Source organism: Rhinolophus hipposideros (assembly GCF_964194185.1).
Source record: "Rhinolophus hipposideros genome assembly, chromosome: 2".
NCBI lineage: Eukaryota > Metazoa > Chordata > Mammalia > Chiroptera > Rhinolophidae > Rhinolophus > Rhinolophus hipposideros.
The window spans coordinates 83,485,907-83,506,287 of NC_138048.1; the positions used below are offsets into that span (position 1 = coordinate 83,485,907).

A 20,381-nucleotide genomic window follows, 5' to 3' on the forward strand; every position below is an offset into this window, starting at 1 on the left:
TGCTCTCACGCCCCTTGAAATAATGACCTGCTTAGGTGACAGAAGTCTGTGCTAACTTGCCCTTCCCCACAGCCAATGACAAGGTCTGATTTCAGGTAGGTTTTGTTTGCTTGCTTGTTTTTTGTTTGGTGCTCAAGGAAATCTCAAATAAATCTTCAGTGTCATTGTCAGCCACAACACGGCGATGAGTGCAAAGGGACGCACGGCACTGCACTGTGTGCACGTAGGCATTCTTCCATCGCAAGCCTGTCAGTTTACTGAAACTGAATAAAGAGCATCAGGAAGGGAGCTGGGGAGAGTCAATGCTGTAAGCAGCCGGCGGATGATTTCAGCACAGGCAGGAGTGCCAGGAGCCAGGGTGACGAGCAACTACTGTTTCGAATTTTCTTCTCAAATTAATTCCTAGCAATTTCTGTTTTTGTCAATCTCTGTTTTTATCATTTTATATCATATTCCAAATATGAGAGAGAGAGAGAGAGAGAGAGAGAGAGAGAGAGAGAGAGAGAGAGAGAGAGAGAGAGAGGAGAGAGAGACACAGAAATACAATCTTCTACTGAGTTAAATTGGATTTGGGACTATTTTATGCCCATATCTGTGAGATACAGATGCTGAATAAGGGAATAAGGCACGGAGCAAATATTCAAGGTCACAGTTGCTCTTTGGAATTCAAATTAAAGTGCACCTATATTGCAATGTTTGCCCCTTGTTTTCAGTTGGTCTTCGTCACATTACCTTACTGTCAAACCAGCCCTCACCCGACCCCCTCCTCCCATTTTTCACTACTTAAGGAATATGTTTTTTGTTCTGATTCATGCTATTACTAACACACGAGCCACGTGAATCAATCAGCTTTTATTTTCACATAAGGTAGCATGCTTACACAATTACCACCCGGTCTGCATGGAGTGTTCTTATATCTTTAGGTGAAAATCAGTTCTGAAATACATGTTATCTGTCAGTTTGAACTGGTAAGAATTTTGTTCCAATCTGTAAGAAGGCTTAACCCCTGCTCAATACTAGGAAGCCCTTAAGATTTTATCTTTCTTGAGTCATCTAAAGGTAGGAAGAGATTCAGTTTGCTAAGAGAGTCCTTGTTTTTGACACAAAGACAAACATCCGCTCTTGCTCTGTACTTTACAAAGCAATGATTCACATTACAAAACCTGTCAGGATCATGTATTCTCTAGGTAAAATGAGCCCAAGTCTTGCTTTCTTCATTAATTTTAGTGCATGCTCTCTCTGCCGCTTCATTTAAAAAAAAAAAAAAACAGGTATAATTATTATCTTTATGAGTCAGACTCATAGTCCTGCACCTGTTAGGAAATTAAAAAAAATATGTTCCTCACATCGCATTACAAAGTGAGGCCCATTGTTTTCATGCAGTTGTTAGTGTTCACGCATTTGACAAAATGACTCTAGTGGAAGCTTTGAAAGCCATAGTGATAATGACAAACAATGACTAAAGACAGTTCCAAATGCCAATACATGAAGATAGCAGCATGAACTTGATAAACTCAGATTTTTATTCTTTTAAAATTGTTGGTAGATTAATAAAGGAGAGTCTGTTTCTCACAGGCACGACAAAGCAGCAGATGTAGGCAGTTCAGAATTGTTTTCTTAAAAAGACCCCATGTAGTTACTTAGGTATCAGATATGGAATTCAGTCAGTGTTAACTATGGAAGGAGATTCAATATGTTTGAATACGTTATTGACATAAAGATTAAAGAACAAGTATAAGTAAGTAAAACTGATGTCATGACTTAAAAACTATCCAACTCAGGAAGGGACCGGGTGTGATTAAAAAAAATCTTTACACAGTCAATCTCTTGCCTAAATGCTGCATAAAGAGATAAAGGTCAAAAATACTATTGTTCTGCCAATGACAGATGTAGTGTTTGATCCCAACGCCAAACAAAAGACAGTGTTAGAACGTCAGCTCTCTCAACCAGCCATACTTTCCCAGCGACTTCAAAGGGCGTTTCTGTACAAAACTTGAAATTTAGTTTGAATTCAACATACATGCTGCACAGTCACAGATTGTTTGGTGTACAGCAGGGAGAGTTCTGCTAACACTCACGCCCAGCCCAACATACAGGTAACATTTCCAGGCCTTCCTGTGTGCCAAGAGGGAAAAGCAAACAGAATAGAGAGGTGGTCGGTGCCCTTGGCCAGTGGTGATAGTATAAGTCAAACACAGAGCGTGGAAATGCCCTCAAAATGAGGGCTATTGATACAAGTTTTTGTCCTTTTAATGTAGGCTTTTTTTAAAAAAAATTTTTTTAAAGATTTTATTGGGGAAGGGGAACAGGACTTTATTGGGGAACAGTGTGTACTTCCAGGCCTTTTTTTCCAAGTCAAGTTATTGTCCTTTCAGTCTTAGTTGGGGAGGGTACCGTTCAGCTTCAAGTTGTTCTTTCAATCTTAGTTGTGCAGGGCGCAGCTCAGCTCCAGGTCCAGTTGCCGTTTTCTAGTTGCAGGGGGCGCAGCCCACCATCCCTTGCAGGAGTCTAACCAGCAACCTTGTGGTTGAGAGGACGCATTCCAACCAAGGAGCTCAGCGGCAGCTCAGTTCAAGGTGCTGTATTCAATTTTAGTTGCAGGGAGTGCTGCCCACCATCCCTTGTGGGAGTTGAGGAATTGAACTGGCAACCTTGTGGTTGAGAGCCTGGGAATCTAACTGGCAGCCTTCGGAGCCTTAGGAGCATGGAGCTCTAACCACCTGAGCCACCAGGTCAGCCCCCTTAATGTAGGCCTTTTTGATTGGAGTTATTTTTTTATATTCTTCTCCTTGTCCAGAAGGCTTCATCAATATTGAATGAATTATTGAAGAATTGATTCAACAGGCAATATGTAACTTATGTTTGTCATCTCTTAAAGAAATTCCTTATTTCATCCATTTCTTTGTAAAATAATCATGAGTTCAACGGTTTATTAATGACATGATCCCTGAAGCTCCTGGAGTTCATTCAAACACATGTTGGAGAATTGTTTAGGAGCAATTTGAAATCAGGCCAACCAATGCTTTATGGTCAAATATTGAGTTGTTATCTGCGAAAAGCAGGGTTTTGATATTCCTCTCTAAAAACTTTTACAGTATTTAATGCAAGGAATTAACTATCTGGTAAAAGATGTTCCTTAATTCATTACCTCAGCATCACGATTTGCACAGAGAATTTAATAAATGTTTGTTGAATGAATAAATGAATGAAGAGACAATGATATAAAATTAAAAAGTATGTATGGACAACTATTTTACTTAAAAATCAACATTACTTTTCAGGATTAATTTTAGTTAGCAATATTTGTCTCAGTTTGTTATGGACTGAAAATAAGCAAAGAATTGAAATAAGTAAAGCATATATCCTGGGGTTTTTCCAAACAGAAAGGTATATTCTACATTAAGCACTGTATTAGTTTGTTTCTCCTTGTCATCAACTTGATAAACTCTAGTCATCAACTTGATAAACTCAGATTTTTATTCTTTTAAAATAAAGAAGTCAAAGCAGATGACTAGAGGAATTTTCTAGCTTTGAATTTCTAGATTAGAAAATAAAAGAGATTTAAAATAATTACACTAAGCTTGCACCTTTATAAGCAGGAAAGAGAAGAAAAATTAAAGCCAAAATATATAAAAGGAAGCCAATAATAAAGTTAAAATGCAGGTATTCTGGGAAGTAGAAACAAAACAGAATGCAAAATGCATGCGATTTATTGGGGGGGGGAAATTCCTATAAAAAGTAAAGCGGAGAGGGAGAAAGGGCAGGCGGAGAAAAAAGCAAGATGCAGGTCTGACACCTGTGAATGGAGAAGGAGCTGTAAGGAGGGTTTTGTAGTGAGAGCTCCAGATTGTGGTGCAGGTCTGAGCAAGTCTCAGCTAGCCCCGTGGGAACAAGTCACTGGCCAGGAATTACAGCTCTTTCATTGCCTGGGGCCTTCCTCTGGGAAGCAAATGGCTTCAGCTTGAAAACCAAGGCAGGTCCGCAAGGCTCCCACCGCTAGAGAGGCTGTTGGTGAACCTGTACCCTTTGGGGCAGGTACAGGCAAACCTCGGAAATATTGAGCATTCCATTCCAGACCACCACAATAAAGCAAGTGTTGTAACAAAGTGAGTCATATTTTTTGCCGGCGGAAGACCTTGTCTTCAGTTTGTAAAAAACGCAACATCTGTGAAGCGCAATGAAATGAAATATGCCTGTACTCACTTGGAGATTTGAGCAGCGTGTTTCTGTAGACTGCCATGGTCTGCCCCTTGTGCTATACAGATCTGCTTCCTTTATACATGTGGGGCACAGATCCACCATGGTTCCTGTATTAGCCATCTATTGCTGTGTAACAATTTATCCCCAACTTTAGCAACTTAAAGAACACACATTGTTATTTCACACAGTTTCTAAGAGCCAGAAGTCTGGGAATAGCTTAGCTGCACGGTTTTGGTTCAAGTTTTCTCAAAAAGTTGCAATCGAGCTGGTGGACAGACCTGGAGTCATCCCAAGACTTGACTGGAGCTAAAGAATCTGCTTCCAAGTTCACTCATGGGTTGCTGGCTGGCCTCAGTTTCTTGCTGGCCTGAGGTCTCCATTCTTCCTGTAGGCGTCTTTGAAAGCTGTCTGAGAGCACGCATGACAATGGCAGCTGGCAAGTCTGTCATAACCTAATCTTGGAAGTGACATAACATTCTTTCTACCATATTCTATTGGTTGCGCAGAACAACCTTGATACAATGTGGGAGGGACACACACAAGCGTATAAATATCAAGGAGCAGGGATCCTTGAGGGCTGTCTTGGAAACTGGAAACTGCTACAATTCCCATGGACTTCCCTTCCTGAGGGCAAACTTGGAGAAGGGAAGGTAGTGGGACAAATGAAAGCTAATGTTACAGCAATTGGTGTTGGGTCACAACTGTACTCATTGTGTCCCTTCTCTACTATCCATTCTAAACTCCCCCACTCCCTATTAGCACCACTGCTGGTCTTGGTGATTGCCAGTATGGTGACTCCTTTCCTCACTTACTGGTACCTGGGCACAGAGACTCAAAGTGCCCTGATGGCACCTGTGGCTTGTAAGTCAATGGGTCTCTTGAGGTACTTTAGGTGAGATGCACCCCCTATGGGGATCAGGACTTCTAACTCTGCAGAGCCTAGAGTTGTAGAAACAGGCCAGAAAACGTATGCCAGTGAGTCATTGGAATGATGGTAAGCGAGGCCACTCCTGTTTCTACCCTTTGGTTCCCAACCTTTTTGTATTCTTCTGACACAGGGCTTTAGAGAGGTCTTCAATTCAGCCCATATACTGCCTCCTGGAGGTTGGTACCCCATCTCCACAAACTAAAGAGCACTGCCTTTAGTTTGTTGAACTAGATATGCTAAAAGATTTACCCAATAACAACAACCAAGATGCTAGATAAAATAACAAAGGAAACACTTTAAAAAGGCATCACTAAGATGGCACAAAAGTAAGGAATCTGTCAAGATCAAAAACAAGACAAAAGTTGCAACTTTGGGAGAAGAGAACCAAAGCCAGCTCTCTTGGTGTTTCTGCCCAAACTTGGAAACCCTGAACTTTTGAAAACTTTTTTGATATCAGAGAACAGGCGATAAAGGCTTGGGTCCTTGCAAAATTAGAAGTCTTAGGAAACTCACATAAAGCTGGAATCTCAAAGAACTTTACTTTCAACCTAAGGGTGAGTGAAAAATAAACTGCTGTGCAGAAGGGGAGAGCAACTCATCTGATTTGATGCTGATGCTGAGAAGGGGTGGTAGGAAATCTCACTTGAGAATTTGTAACTACAACCTGGCACTCATGTGCCTTTTTGTATGAATTTCTAATTAAAGTGCCCCTAGAATGTGTGCATATAATCAGCTGGAAGGAGCAAATGCAAATCTTTTCTGGAAGAATGCAATCTCAACCCAGGTCTCAAAAAATTCCTATAAAGATATAAAGTTCCAAAGAACATAAGTTGACATAAAAACACATGTAGGCATTCTCCACTCCCTCCCCCCCCCCCCACATACACACACAAATAAAGCCCTGGGAGTGAGAACTGGCAGAAACAGTAGGCAGCAAAATCAGATCGTAAGGATGATCAGACACAGAGCATAAAATAAGTATGCTTGGTACGTGTCATGCAGGGTGTCAGGTGGGGTCCCATCTGGGGTCTCTAGTCCCGCTCCCCACATAAGAACGCAGGACATGGTGAGGCCAAAAAGGAACACCCACGGAGCCATAGGCAGGGGAGTCATACCACTATACTCTCACTGGCGGATGGGTTGGAGACACAGGAAGCAGGAGCCACATGGTCTGTAACCTGCCATCCACTTCTCTGCAATCCGCAAACCACACTCCACCGCTTGCTAGCTGCAATCCGCTCTTGCCAGCCACCATCTTCTTGCTAGCCCCCATTTTTCTGCTAGCGTAGCCACAGCAGTTATATTAGTGGCCAATGGCTCACTGGTTACAGCTGATGGCCAACTAGCCACAGCTGATGGCCATCTAATCACAGTTGATGGCCGTTTACTACCTGAGCCAACACCTTTCTATGTGAGGCCAAGAGCCTGGAAACTGCTCTCTGGGGCTTTGTTCCCACAGTATGGTAAAGACATGAACATTTGTGAGCAAGGAATAAGAGATATCTTTAAACAAAAAACAAAACAAAACAAATCAGGCTGATTGAAGAAAAATTGAATAAAAATTTTAGAAATGAAAAACTGCTTTATGCAGAAAGATTCTGAGGTCAAATGGAGGAAGCACTGAGACGCAAGAGGAAATGGTGAGCAAAGAAATTTATAAATATGTTGGGTAAATCTAAATTAACATTGGCTACATATAACAATAATAATAATGTCTAATTTGTGATGTTACACAAGCAAGATAGAACTCAAATAAACTATAATATAAATTGGAAAGGTGTGAAAAACTGTAGTTAAAACAGTCTAAGCTTCTTGTATTGTTTGGGTGGAGCATCAAGAAATTAAGTGAGCTGTGAAAATGTCTAAAGTATCTCCTAAAAATAGACATAGAGATCATTACTCCCGAAGGAGCAGAAATAGGGGGTGGGGAAGGAATAAGCAAAAGAGGAAAAAAATACAACATCTATTCAGAAGATGGCAAGAAAGAGGGAAAAAATAGAGACATGGAAAGCACATAACAGATGGTGGAAATAAATCAAAGGAAGAAGAGCAGGACAGTCTTAAGATCTCCTGCCCTCAAACAAAACAATAGGAATTTGTACACACTCTAAAATGATGGGTGTTGATTTCATACTGCTATTAACAATGAAAAATAACCATAAATGACTTTTGAGAATAAAAGGCATATTCCACAAAAGCAACTTTAACTATTGAAGACCTTTGTCTCAAAAATGGACTTTTATAGGCAATTTCTGGGAGTACTCTTATAATTACTAAATTTAGAACATGTTTTTTATTCTTGTAAATTTTGGCCTTTGGCTTTATTTGGAGAGTTTTTTCTTGTGAACAACTGTATTGTTTGTTATTTCTTTCTCTTTTGTATCAGTCTTAATACTTTCTTTCTTGTTTGTACTTAGAAGGACTTGCTTTTTTAAGGATATGGCTAGGACATCACATTCTAGAAACAAATCAGAAAGCACAGGACCTGAAGACTTCATATAAAAAAAACAACACATTTTATTAGTAAAAAAAGGAATACGAGGCCTATAAGATTCTGCTTCTACAGATCCCACATAGCTTCCTAAAGCATCCTTTTAAGATTCTGCAGCTTATCCTTCCCATAGGTCTGCTTTGTCTTTTTTTCCCCCCTACATACTACTTCCTTTATTCTATAATGCTTTTTCTACAGGTTCTAAGCTGTTTCTTCTTCTTTATTTTTTTATTTCTTTTTTGTTTTTTAAAGATTTTATTGGGGAAGGGGAACAGGACTTTATTGGGGAACTGTGTGTACTTCCAGGATTTTTTTTTTTCCAAGTCAAGTTGTTGTTCCTTTCCAGTTTTAGTTGTGGAGGGCACAGCTCAGCTCCAGGTCCAGTTGCCGTTGCTAGTTGCAGGAGGTGCAGCCCACCATCCCTTGTGGGACTCGAGGAATCGAACCGGCAACCTTGTGGTTGAGAGGATGCGCCCCAACCAACTGAACCATCTGGGAAGCAGCTCAGCTCAAGGTGCCGTGTTCAATCTTAGTTGCAGGGGGTGGAGCCCAGCATCCCTTGCGGGACTCGAGGAGTTGAACAGGCAACCTTGTGGTTGAGAGCCCACTGGCCCATGTGGGAATCGAACCAGCAGCCTTCGGAGTTAGGAGCACGGAGCTCCAACCGCCTGAGCCACCGGGCCAGCCCTCTTCTTTTTGATTGCTCATCCTCAAATGAGGCTAAATCTTTATGTCAACAGACAGGGTACAGCAAGGTCTCTTAAGTTTGCTCTGGGGAGAGGGTCATATCTCTCCTCAGAGAGACAATTGGAGGGCAAAGTGGTGTGCCTGGCTCCCAGTCCAATGCCCAGTTAATAAGTCCCTATTTGCCAATCCAGGCTTTGGCTGTGTGACTTTAGGTGAGTTGCTGAACCTCTCCGTCTCGGTTTTCTCATCTGTAAAAATAAAGCTAATATCCACACTAATCTCATAGGTTCTTGGATTAAATGAAATACTTGGAAAACCCTTAGTGCTGTACATTGACCATCATAAAAAATAAATATCACCTATTATCATTGTTACTACTAGTATATTATTACTGTTCCTGCTGCTACTACTAGTAGTCCCACTACTACTACTAGTAATGCAGTGAGATTGTGCTCTTCTGACAGGGCACACTTCTCTACCAGTGCTGCTTGGGAGTTGATAGGCTGAGCCACTGCTGTACTGGAGAGAATTCTGCTTCCCAGGATCTAACGCGCCACTGCCCACCTCTCCCCATGCCCCCCTACCCCCCAACCCACACAGCCTTCTTCTTTAGCCTTTTTTAGGAGTTGCCATCTGAGAATGTCCCCAGCAAAGTGGCTCGGGTGCCTTGAGGGGCAGCACCCATGTAGCACACCATTGGGGTTCCAGGTTCTCAGTGTGACATTGTTGCCTGTGTGCTGTGACTTTTCTTTTCCATCACAAGGCTTTTTAATGAGATGCTGGAAGGGGCTGCTCCAAGGCCTGTTAGCCAGATGCCAGCCATGCCATTTTTCATTGGAAATCTAGTTCCTGCTTTGAAACTGGGACACAAAACGAGGACATAAGCCTGACACTTGTGAAGACTGCCCTTTCACCAGGCAAGGAGGACTCCATGACCTTTTTTATTCATGCCCTTCGGGTAAGGAAGGAAAACTCCCCAGTCTGACCAGCAGTCAGACCTTGATCCTAACCTGAGTTGGCTAAGAAAGTATAACAGCCCCATTTTTACACACTTAGATAGGTTAGGAGATTTGACACTAAACTATCCCCTCAGGTGTGCTACGGTCAAATCCAAAGATGGCCCCGGAAAACTGCTGAGACAATATCCCGACTATGTTTCCAGGGAAATTCAGAACCTTGATGAAAAGAGCTATGTACTGAAACACTTGGACTAAGCATTACCTTTGGACTAAGGTTTGTATACAACCTTTAATGACTGAGTTTCAGTAGCATATGAACACAGAGTTCTTCTTCAAAAGCTCAGCTCCTTTTGCACTAAGGCCAAAAGAGGCATAAAGAATAAAAATATGAACAGCTCATAGAGATTCTGTGGTCAAAATACAGTCAGGATCATACAATCCGGTCACATGCCCTCAAAACCAGTTGGACACACCCTTCCCTGTGCCCTTCCAACAGCTGTCCTAGTTCTCAGAGGGGCGGGGGGGGGGCAGGAACTCTGGGTGTCTGGGGGCCATTAATAATTAAGCGTGTACCTATGAAGGTAGCATGAGAAATATTTAGCACATTGGTAACTAAGTAAGAACAGCAATATAAGCTCCACACACATGTGTACAGACTCTACACACATATGCTACTGAAATGCATCATGACCAGTTTAAAGCATCAAATTACAGATGGTTTGATAAACATTTTCAAGAGCCTTTAATACATAAGCAAAACAAACTCTAATATTGATTGTAAGACTATATCTGAGTCATGAATAATAACATTAAAACATGGAAACATATTTCCTTCCGTTATATAAGGCTATCTCTCCCTACCAATGTACTATGTCCAGGGCGCAAATGTAAAAACAAGTATAATCTCTTTTTCCTCAACTTAATGAGTCATGCAGATATCAAGAAGTTGTTGACATTAACAATAATAATTATCAAATCAGAGTTCGAACCTTGTTAGTTACAAAGAATTTATGCCTTGCCTGACCCCAAACTTGATCTTTGGCTCACGCTTCTCTTCACTACTTCTCCTACTGTTGCCAGGACCTGGATATTGAAGAACTGTCTTCTTGGTGATTACGGGTCTGCCTTAGATTGCATAAAGTGGATGGGCTTCGCCTGTTCTGGGGTCCCTCTGGTTGAGTGCATTAAGGATTCCAAGGGGACATGGTGACAGAGAATCACAAGACCACCACCAATGCTGCACTCACACATTCTCCTTTTCTGTGATCTGGGGCTCAAGGCCAGAAGAGGCATGAGGTGGCTTTCCATGTCCTCTCCCTGCCTCTGTACTCTTGGCTGGAGGCAGGCTGAGGATCCGAGGTCTGGGAGGCCAGCCCTCTGACCTGAGGTACTCTGATTATGCCCAAAAGGTCTAATGTTAGAATGCAAACAAGATTCTGGTTGACTTGACTTGCTAACTTAGAATAGCGGCCTTTAACATGGAATATATGTACCCCAGGGGTACTTGAAGGGATTGACGATCTTAAGTCTGTGGGGTTTCCTGTATTTCTCTGATTTATAAATATTCCTGTTCAAGTAAAGTGTCATACTAGAAACATGATATTTTAGTCCATGTTGGGATTTTTCTGTGTTCACATACAAAGTAGATTGCAGTGTTGGGAGTTAGATAGTTTTAGACTAATGATTCTCTTCTTCTATGCCCTGGCTTTGTCAAAATATACATTTGAGGGACAGTTTCATGAAAACAAGGCAAGGCAAAAATAACATCGTGTTGCCCCGAAAATAAGACCTAGCCGGACAATCACCTCTAATGTGTCTTTTGGAGCAAAAATTAATGTAAGCCCCGATTTTATTTTACTATAAGACTCGGTCTATATAATATAATATAATGTAATGTAATGTAATGTAATGTAATGTAATGTAATATAATATATATAATATAATACTGGGTCTTATATTAAGTTTTGCTCCAAAAGACGCATTAGAGCTGATTGCCCAGCTAGGTCTTATTTTTGGGGAAACATGCCACTAGTAAGAAATGCTACTGTAGAAAATGACCTATCCTGCAATACATTTAAATATAAGCAATTCTTTTTGATATTTATTCCTAGGACACATCATTAGCTCAAAGAAAAGAAACTTTAAATAGCAAAGCAGTATAGGGTAGTGTCACTATTTTAAATGCAACTAGAATATTTTCTTAGACTATCAAAATTTTTAAGATATACTAGATACAAGTTCTATGAAATCTTTCCTCTTGGCACTTATTATTCAATGAAGTAGTTAAAACATTTTTTATTAGATGGAAATGTTTGAAATGATTGTTATAATACAATAAAATCCTCATTGCATCTTAAAATGTTTAATATTTTCTACCTCCTATTGATAAAAAGTAAATAAGATAATATGCACAGACCAATTATTTTTGACTGCATCTGCTTCTTTTTCATTAAATGTAAAAGGAAACATTAAATATTGATTCATCTCATCAAGTAAAGCAATGTCCATAAAATTTAACTTTTATGCTTAATAATTATCAAAATTTGTAATATAGTTATGTTTTAAATAGTAGTATATTAATAATTACAATAATTCCATCCAGAAGAACTTTATAAAATTATGTTTTTGTAGTAATTTAATAGATTAATAAAAGATTTATAATATTAATAATATCTAAAGTAACAGTTTTAGTTTTAAATGTCCATATTTACAATATACTGGTAATCTTTACAACATCCTTTGCAACTATTTAAATTTATGAGAAAATATTTCAGATGTCAACCTGAAAATGTACAAGAGGTACATGGTTAAAAAATTTTTTTTCAGGACACATTGGCAAAAACATTGACTCACAATTCTGGAGGGAACATGTAGATTCATTCTTTACCTAATAACTGTTATTAAATAAGGTAGTGGATTTTTTTTCCCCTGTCCCCACCTTTTGTCACTAACTTCAGGTCGATACTGAGTACTGTGCACCCGTTCAAAAAATAAAATGATTCTAGTTTTGAGATCCTACGAGATCCCAGCTTAAACCTCAACTATTTTAATAGTCTAGTAACAGAGAATGGAAACTTGGCTGCCCCGATTTTTAAGAAATTCTGCTTTATATCCATGCAAAGTATTCAAGCAGTCACTTGGATCTTGGCAGTAACCTTAATTCCCTAGATATTTAAGGTTCCAGACAAAAAAATTACAACTGCAGAACTGTCTTTTTTAAGAAGACAGAAGGTATCTTTTTAGATTAATGTGTTAGACCATACCAAGCTCTCTTGGGAGAAAGGTGGGTATATCTGAAAATGGTGCACAATGCAAAACAAGATGTTCATATTTTTCAGAAAATAAATACATTTCCAGTGTTAAATCTTGTGAAAGCCTCTATTTAAAAGTGCTTCAATATTATAAAATACCCGTCTATTTCTTGGGTTTGAATTATTATTTATGAGAATAATTAACAGTAATATCAAATACCCACACAACTAAATAGCAGCAGTATGTTAATAAAAGATATTTAAAAACTGCAATGGCAAATGAAATCAATCCCTTTCATAATTTTCTGAATTACAAAAGTTTGAAGACTGTGGCCACCTGTGGTGTAATGAGCTGAGCTGAGGAGGACTACAGGCAGGTGAGGTTCTTGCCTTCTTGTGTTCAACACAGTTTGAAATTGAGAATCTGAATCAAATTCTCATTCAATTGTTGTTAGTTCTACCTTAAAAAGATGAATTGATTGAAGTGTAATACCACAAGTTACAGTTTTATATTTAAGTGATTGAGAACTACTTTCAGGGGGGCTAATGGTACTCTAATTTGTCCTTCATAATTCTAGTAAGTTAGGTAAGTCTTCTATGTTTCACAAGCCTCAAAAGACAAACAGCATTATCAGATTTTCTTTGGGGAATCAGATATCCAAATAGCTACCGTTAAGAGATTAAAATTTAAGATTAGTCTATGGGTTGCCAATGATCAAAACGGAAGTGTTTGTATTGGATTTTTTTTTTTTTTATAACAAATCCCAGTTCTTTGCGGGCTCAGAAACTTGGGTGATGGTCTAAAATATTCATGAATATTAATTGAATATCGATTTAATTTAATTCACTAGTTTCCTGGAGAGTTGCAGATTGACAATCAATAGGTGAATAAAATTTGAGTGCCTTGGGAACTGAGGTGTTGAATGGGTCAACATGTGGGGGGGGGATGGGTCTCAGAGCACCACTGTCTCCGTGGGGCATGAGGAGACTGAGTATAGCAAAGCTGTTTCTGTTCAACACGAATGTACAGCTCTGATAGGTGAAATCCGCCAGAGCCGCTGATGTTCACACTCACATCACCTGAGGGTCTCATTCAAATTCAGTAGGTTTGGTCGTGAGGCGAATATTCTGCATTTATAACAAGCTCTCAGGAGACACGGATCTTGCTGGAGCACTTTGAATAGCAAAACTTTAGAGCACTGATACTGTTCTTCCAGTCGAGAAATGAAATGCGTGACCGAGAGTTGCAGGCCCAGGTTCTCTCATCAAGTCGACTGTTAAGGAGCTATAAGGATGGAAAGTTATTTAACCTTTAAGAGACCTATTATCTCCTATAAAACTACAGGTATGTACCAGATGATGTGTCAGGTCCTTTCAGAACCATAGAAGGATTTTAAGAAAAACCTTATTTTTATTTTGGCTTCCATCTTCTATATTTTTCCTCGTAAATGGCAAAAATCAGAAGAAAGAAGTTTTATTCCATTGTATTATTCCCAAAGGTCACCGAGTTGTGTTTTGCGTGCTTTGAGCTAAGATGACAGCTTTTTTTTTTAAGTCACTGTCCACATGCTTTCCCCATAATTCTTAGAACACTATTCAGATTTTACTTTCCTTTAACTTTAAGCAGAATTCTTACGAATACTAAGTCTGTGCGGTTATTTATCTGTTGCCCAAATGAAAATATAGTTCTTATTATTTTATGTTTGTTTTTTTTTTTCCAGAGAAGCTCTACTATTCTTAAATAGAGAGTAATGCTTTAATTGGAGCCAATCTCATACATTGTACCCCTGCTAAGTGCAATGGCTGGTAATGGTTTCAAAGTACATTTAACAGAGAACAAATTCTTTCCTTTTACTGAATAGAATTTGAGTCAGCTGCTTCCTGTTTATTCCCACTATCAACACTATTCAGAACTTGATTAACTCTTTTCTGGACAACTGTACTAATCTACCAACTGGTGTTCCACCGCCAGCCTTCCCACCCTGTAATTATTCCAATACCTCCCTGCCAGAGTAATTACATTGCCAGAGTAATGTTTCCAAATCTCAACAAAGTGCATACCATTTCCAGTCAAAATCCTGCACTGGGCCCTTATTTAACACCTTCATACTATGGGGTCAACCCACCCTTTCCAGGTTCCCACCACTTCCCATAACCAAATATTTTCTACACTTCCCATATCCATGATTCTGTTTATACATCTCTGCTACATGGTATACTTCTATAAAACCCTACTCCATTCTTTAAGACCTACTGTAAATTCCAATTCTTCCAGCAAGAAGCTGAACTTAATATAACACCTTCCTTTTGATTCTCTTCTCTACTTAATACCTAGTGCCTTATAATTTCTTCATATGCTTACTTGCTGCCCTCGACTATGCAATTCTTGGGCTTCTGTAGTATGTTTTAGAAAACTTGTTGCATAATCAAAGAAATCAGCTATAATTTATCTGTAGCTCTCACAGTACTTTTTACATTTTCCACATCTGCTGAAAAAATGAGTGAATGTATATATAGCTTCAGTATTAATCCACAGGTAAAGATGCTCAGAAATCGCAGAAGTTTTTAAAAATATTTATTAGTCTTACCTAGTATTTATTTGGGCAAATTACTTAATCTCTGTGAAGCAGTATCCTTTTATATATTTTTTTTGGCGGGGGAAGGACATTTTTTTTACTCAGTGACTATAAAGAACTATGCTGTATAAATGCAGAAGAAGAGAGATATCTTTTGACTTGCAAGATCATGGTAAATATTGTCATAGAATAATTGTGTTTCTGATTCAACTACTGTGTTGTTAAGAAAATTTTATATGTGAATTCAGAATATACAAACATGATATATTCATGCTTAAGATTCTACAGATTTAATACCATTACATTGGCTTTACAATTTATTACTACACAGCGTTAATATTTCTAAAGTAAAAGTGGAATTTCTTCCTTAAGATACCACAGACACCACCTTAGGAATTATCCCCTTATTATCTATCATGGTTTGGGGACAATTAAAGGTATCCTGTGCAAGATACAGTGTTTAATTGTTTTCTAAAAACATGAAAGTAAAAACGTTTTAAAAATCCATGATCATTATAGGTTTTGTGAACCTTGGAAACATACCAAAGTGATACCAAAGTAAGGTACAACACAATAACTAAGAATTTTCAGCTGCAGTGCATTAACCCTTTTAGGATACCAGGCTGTCCTCTCAGTGCAATATTGTAATAATCATAAGAACTTTAAAACTGAAGCTTGAGAAAACTTGTTCCATAATCAAAGAAATTAGCTATAATTTATCTGTAATATTACAAAAAGTATTAAGACTAATAGAACATTAAACTATCTTAATCTTATATAATTTTCATTATGATTGTATCTTCCAGTCAATGCCATTGCCAGAAAACATAACTTGTAAGTAGCTCTAACTATAAATATAGTAATTTAATTCAAGACTTTAAAAAAATTGCTTGAGAAATCTATGTTGATAGAGAAGAATTCTCCCATCTTGGTCCACCAGTAGGACTTTAAGAAGAGAAACAAATATGTTTATAATTCTCTAAGGAATAGTTTCTGTGATATTCTTTGGGCACTGATGAATCCTTCCACTAAGGTCATGGAAAAGGTATGTGTATAGAGAAATTAAAACTTAATATCCATTCTGTGATTTTGAAAGCCTCATTTTGCCGTAACATTTGCTACATTTCTTAACATTTACTTACTTTCTTAACATGGTTGACACGGTTTCATGCCAGGAGTTTGTACATCAGTGAGAAAATAGAGGAAAATATGAATGTGTTCTTAACCTCAAGTTACATACCCTAATGTTATTCTCTTTTATTTAAGTGTCTTTCTTCAAAAGATATACAAGTTCTGACAATTAAGCTCACGACCTCATCCTAGAAAAAGTGCTACATACCTCATTGCTTAACATCACTGTGGTCACCTTTGAAGTACTCCCCTTGGGAAGCTATGCACCTATGCCTGTGCTTAGTCCACCCTTCAAAGCAATTTTGGAACTCTTTTTCTGGAATGGCCATCAGAGCTGTCGTAGCATTCCCCTTGATATCCTGAATGTCATCAAAATGTCTTCCTTTCAATATTTCCTTTATCTTTGGGTAAAGAAAAGTCATTGGAGGCCAGATCAGGTGAGTAGGGAGGGTGTTCCAATACAGTTATTTGTTTACTGGCTAAAAACTCCCTCACAGACAGTGCCGAGTGAGCTGGTGCACTGTCGTGATGCAAGAGCCATGAATTGTTGGTGAAAAGTTCAGGTCGTCTAACATTTTCATGCAGCCTTTTCAGCACTTCCAAATAGTAAACTTGGTTAACTGTTTGTCCAGTTGGTAAAAATTCATAATGAATAATCCCTCTGATATCAGAAAAAGGTTAGCAACATCGTTGCAACAAGTTCTCGAACTTAATTGTCCAACCTCGGAAGGTTAGACTGTATCAACCATTCAGGACCATTCAAATGGTCTAGGTTGAAATAAATATCAGTACTGTCGCTGTTTATCCATGGAATTACTGCTCTGAAATACTGTGGAATATAACACAGCTTTACTCATGATTCTATTCTCAGAGGGATTTTTTACAGAATTATTCACTGTAAAAGCAAGAGTGTAGCAACAGACCAAGAACCCAGGTTTTGCACTGACAGTCTTTACATCACTTTAGAAAAGCTTACCTGTGACTTTCTTTACAAATTTAAATATGGTCATAATTTAGGAAAAATGTATCCCTATGGTTCCTGAAGAGAGAGCTGCAATTGCAAGACTGTGGAAAAGCATGTATAATCAGATAACAAAGACTGCTGCCCCAAATATTCTCTTAGGCTTTTGCTAAAGCTTTCACTAGCTTTTGCCATCTACCTTGTATCATGAACACTTATTGTTTAAACGTGCAAACACCAGATCAAAAACATTGAGGTCTAGGGCAGTTGTCTCCAGAGTGCGGCATGACTACTGCAGGCATTATACGAGATGATTTTAGGGGGTATACCAACTAACAGTGTTTTAATACATACACATTTATTTTAAAGTGTTAAAAATATACAACTAGCAAATCAACCTCATTACTTTACACTTATTTTTCCTTGGGTGGAGTTTCCTATTTATATAAATTTAAGTTTAAAAAATGAGTTCATTTAAAGAAAATATTTGGCAAATACAGTGTAGGTGTTTCTGACCAAAGTTATGACGGAGGCTGGGGAATCTCTGGTGAGTGACAAGTGAGATAGGAAGGTTGGGGTCAGGTAACAGGTTCTGGTGCTAGCTCTGTCACTAACCAGCTGACAGGTCAGACTTCTTTGGGCATCTATTCTTTATTGGTAAAGAGATTGTTGGGGAGACCTGTAAGATCCACCCCAGCAACATCATTCTATGACGTTATGTTCTCTTGTCAAATGCCATTATAAGAAACAGTGATCTCTGTAAAACAAAAGTAAGCATTCTAAGCCTTAACACAAGATGTGCTCACTTCAACTAGTGAAGGAAACCCGTGGACTGAGGTGGAATATTTTTTTTTTTAGGTTAAAACAAATAAAAAAATTTACTGGTAAATTAGACCAAGTCTTTGAAAGATTGGAGATAAACTTGATTTTGCTTTGTAATTTTAGTTGGTTTTGCACAGGGGAGGGATTCCAAGTACCTTTGGATTCTCTCATCAATATGATAGCCAAATAGCAGAGGGTTTTACCTGCCATATTTCACATGTCTTACTATCATTCTAACCTGGGAGTAAGAAGCCTAGATGTCCTAGATGCAGACAGATGAAGGATATAAAGCCAGAAAAATACTTCTATCAACCAGAGAAAAAGATAGATGAACACTGGCATAAGGTAAAGAGTTGTGTTTTGAGAAACAGAAGGAGCCTGGAGCTTTAAGATAACTTAAAATAGTGGTCCCAGTTTCTGGTTTTAATTTTTTCACTCTGAAAATAGAAAACATGTTAGCCAATGACCCATTTTCAAGGGTGATAAAATTTGAACCCCAAATTAGTGCTATGTGCCTCTACTAGGCTGTCTTGAATGTGTTCTCTTCTCAATGGCTTGAGAATACAAGTTCATATGGAAACCTAACTCTGAATACCAAAAATCAATGAATGTAGAAAATCTCTACTGGGTAATATTTTTATGGCCAGGCTTTCTGTTTTCTAAAATAATCTCTATAGCTTGAAGAGTAAACCATCTTTTCCTTGAATTAGAGTTGCTTGTCCCCTTTTCTAGAAGATTCCCCAGCCTCACAGGAAAGGCTGTCTTCCTAAAGGTTACCCACCATTACTTCTGACCTCACCTAAAAATAACTTAGATTAACCAATTACATTCTAGGGTGAAAAGAGAATGATGACGAACACTGTGAATATTTGAACTAAGCATTTTGGAAATTACCTAATTAAGGATTAGAGGACTTTCATTTTCTATTTGGAATACTAATTACATCCATTTAACCTATTCAGCTTAACAAACAAATGAAAACATACCAACAAAACCAATAAAGTCTATTTTCTGTGGGGATATCTCTGCTTGTAATAGTGCAATATATATATATATATATATATATATATATATATATATATATATATATATATATATATATATAGAAAGGATGCTATCTATGGGTGAACAATTTTACCTATGATCTCTAAAAGTGCATGTTCATAGAGCACATCTAAATATACATACAACACGTAAATATAGAAATTAGCCTCCTGGAATACCAACAACTTCATTATCTGTTGCAGTTTCAAAGGCCTCTTGGAAAATGTGGCTTCACAATTTCTGAGCGTTTCCAATTCTCTTGTTACAAATATCTATTGACATGCTTCTGAATCTGTGATGCGAATTTGATCTTTATCATCCCCAGGGGCAGCGAGTGCCAGCACTCTGGGAAAGACCAGGCACACTGAGTGGAGCTGCTCCTGATTCGGCATCAATCACTGCTGACTCAGTCTCCTCCCCAGAAGGGCAGCCAGTCTTTGTCTGGTCTCACTTACTGTAGGCATCCGGCCCTTGGGAGGATGAGGCTGGGAGAGACTGGGCAAACCTGAGCTGCTGACCCTCCTGGGCTGAGCCGAGGTGGCGGAAGCGGTGGGTTTGGACACTCCATGCAGGCTGGGGATTTTGATTCCCTTTTCAGAGTTCAGTTTTGCAGGGCTTCTCTCTCTCTGATTAGTGACTGCCGCAGCAGAGGTGGTTAAGCTGCACTGGTTGAGGGAACACGGTGACAATGGGAAACTTCCACTGAGCTTCTTGAGCTCCAGGAGCTGTTCTCTGGCTTGACTCAAAGCCTCCGTCAGTTCAAAGCGTTCTTCACACTCTCTACGCACTGTTTCCTGAAGAAAAGTGTTCTGAAATGAGAAAAAGGAGGGAGAGGGAAGCATCCCTGCTTTAAACAGTGTACATATTGCTTTAAACAGCAATACATACTGAGAACTGAACTGGAAATCAAAGGCCTGTGTTCTTGGTCTTTGGGATACTCTACCATGTGGGACACGCAAGTCAAACATGCAAATAATTTGTGAAGCTGGAAGGAACTTGAAGAGAACATTTGATTCAATTCCTGCAGTTTGCAGAAGAGGAACCAAGAGGCAGGGTCACTCAGATGGCGGTGCGGCTGGGGCTAAAACCCGGAACTTCGAACGCCTCCTTCAGTGGGGTTGCAACTTCTCTGGGCTTGTGTTTCAGACACTGGGTCATGCACATGTGATGTCTAATAGTCACTGTCTGTAGTGTCATTAAGTGTGTTAAATATGTTATTTTATTATAAAGGTAAACTGCAATACATAAGACAAACAGATAAAATTGCTTGAATTTTAAGATTGAAAAAATAAAATGTATCAGTTATAGCACTTAAACAATAAAATCAATTA

General features: G+C 38.8%; 1 protein-coding gene across 1 annotated transcript in view; it reads right to left on the bottom strand.

Moving 5' to 3' along the window:
- Positions 1 to 19,255: 19,255 nt before the first annotated feature.
- Positions 19,256 to 20,381, bottom strand: part of LEKR1 (leucine, glutamate and lysine rich 1) — a 174,620-nt gene continuing 173,494 nt past the window's right edge. Inside the window, exon 13 of the mRNA XM_081077368.1 lies at positions 19,256 to 19,859. Coding sequence (XP_080933494.1) covers positions 19,446 to 19,859 — 414 coding nt within the window. The 3' untranslated portion in view covers positions 19,256 to 19,445. The remainder of the gene's footprint in view (positions 19,860 to 20,381) is intronic.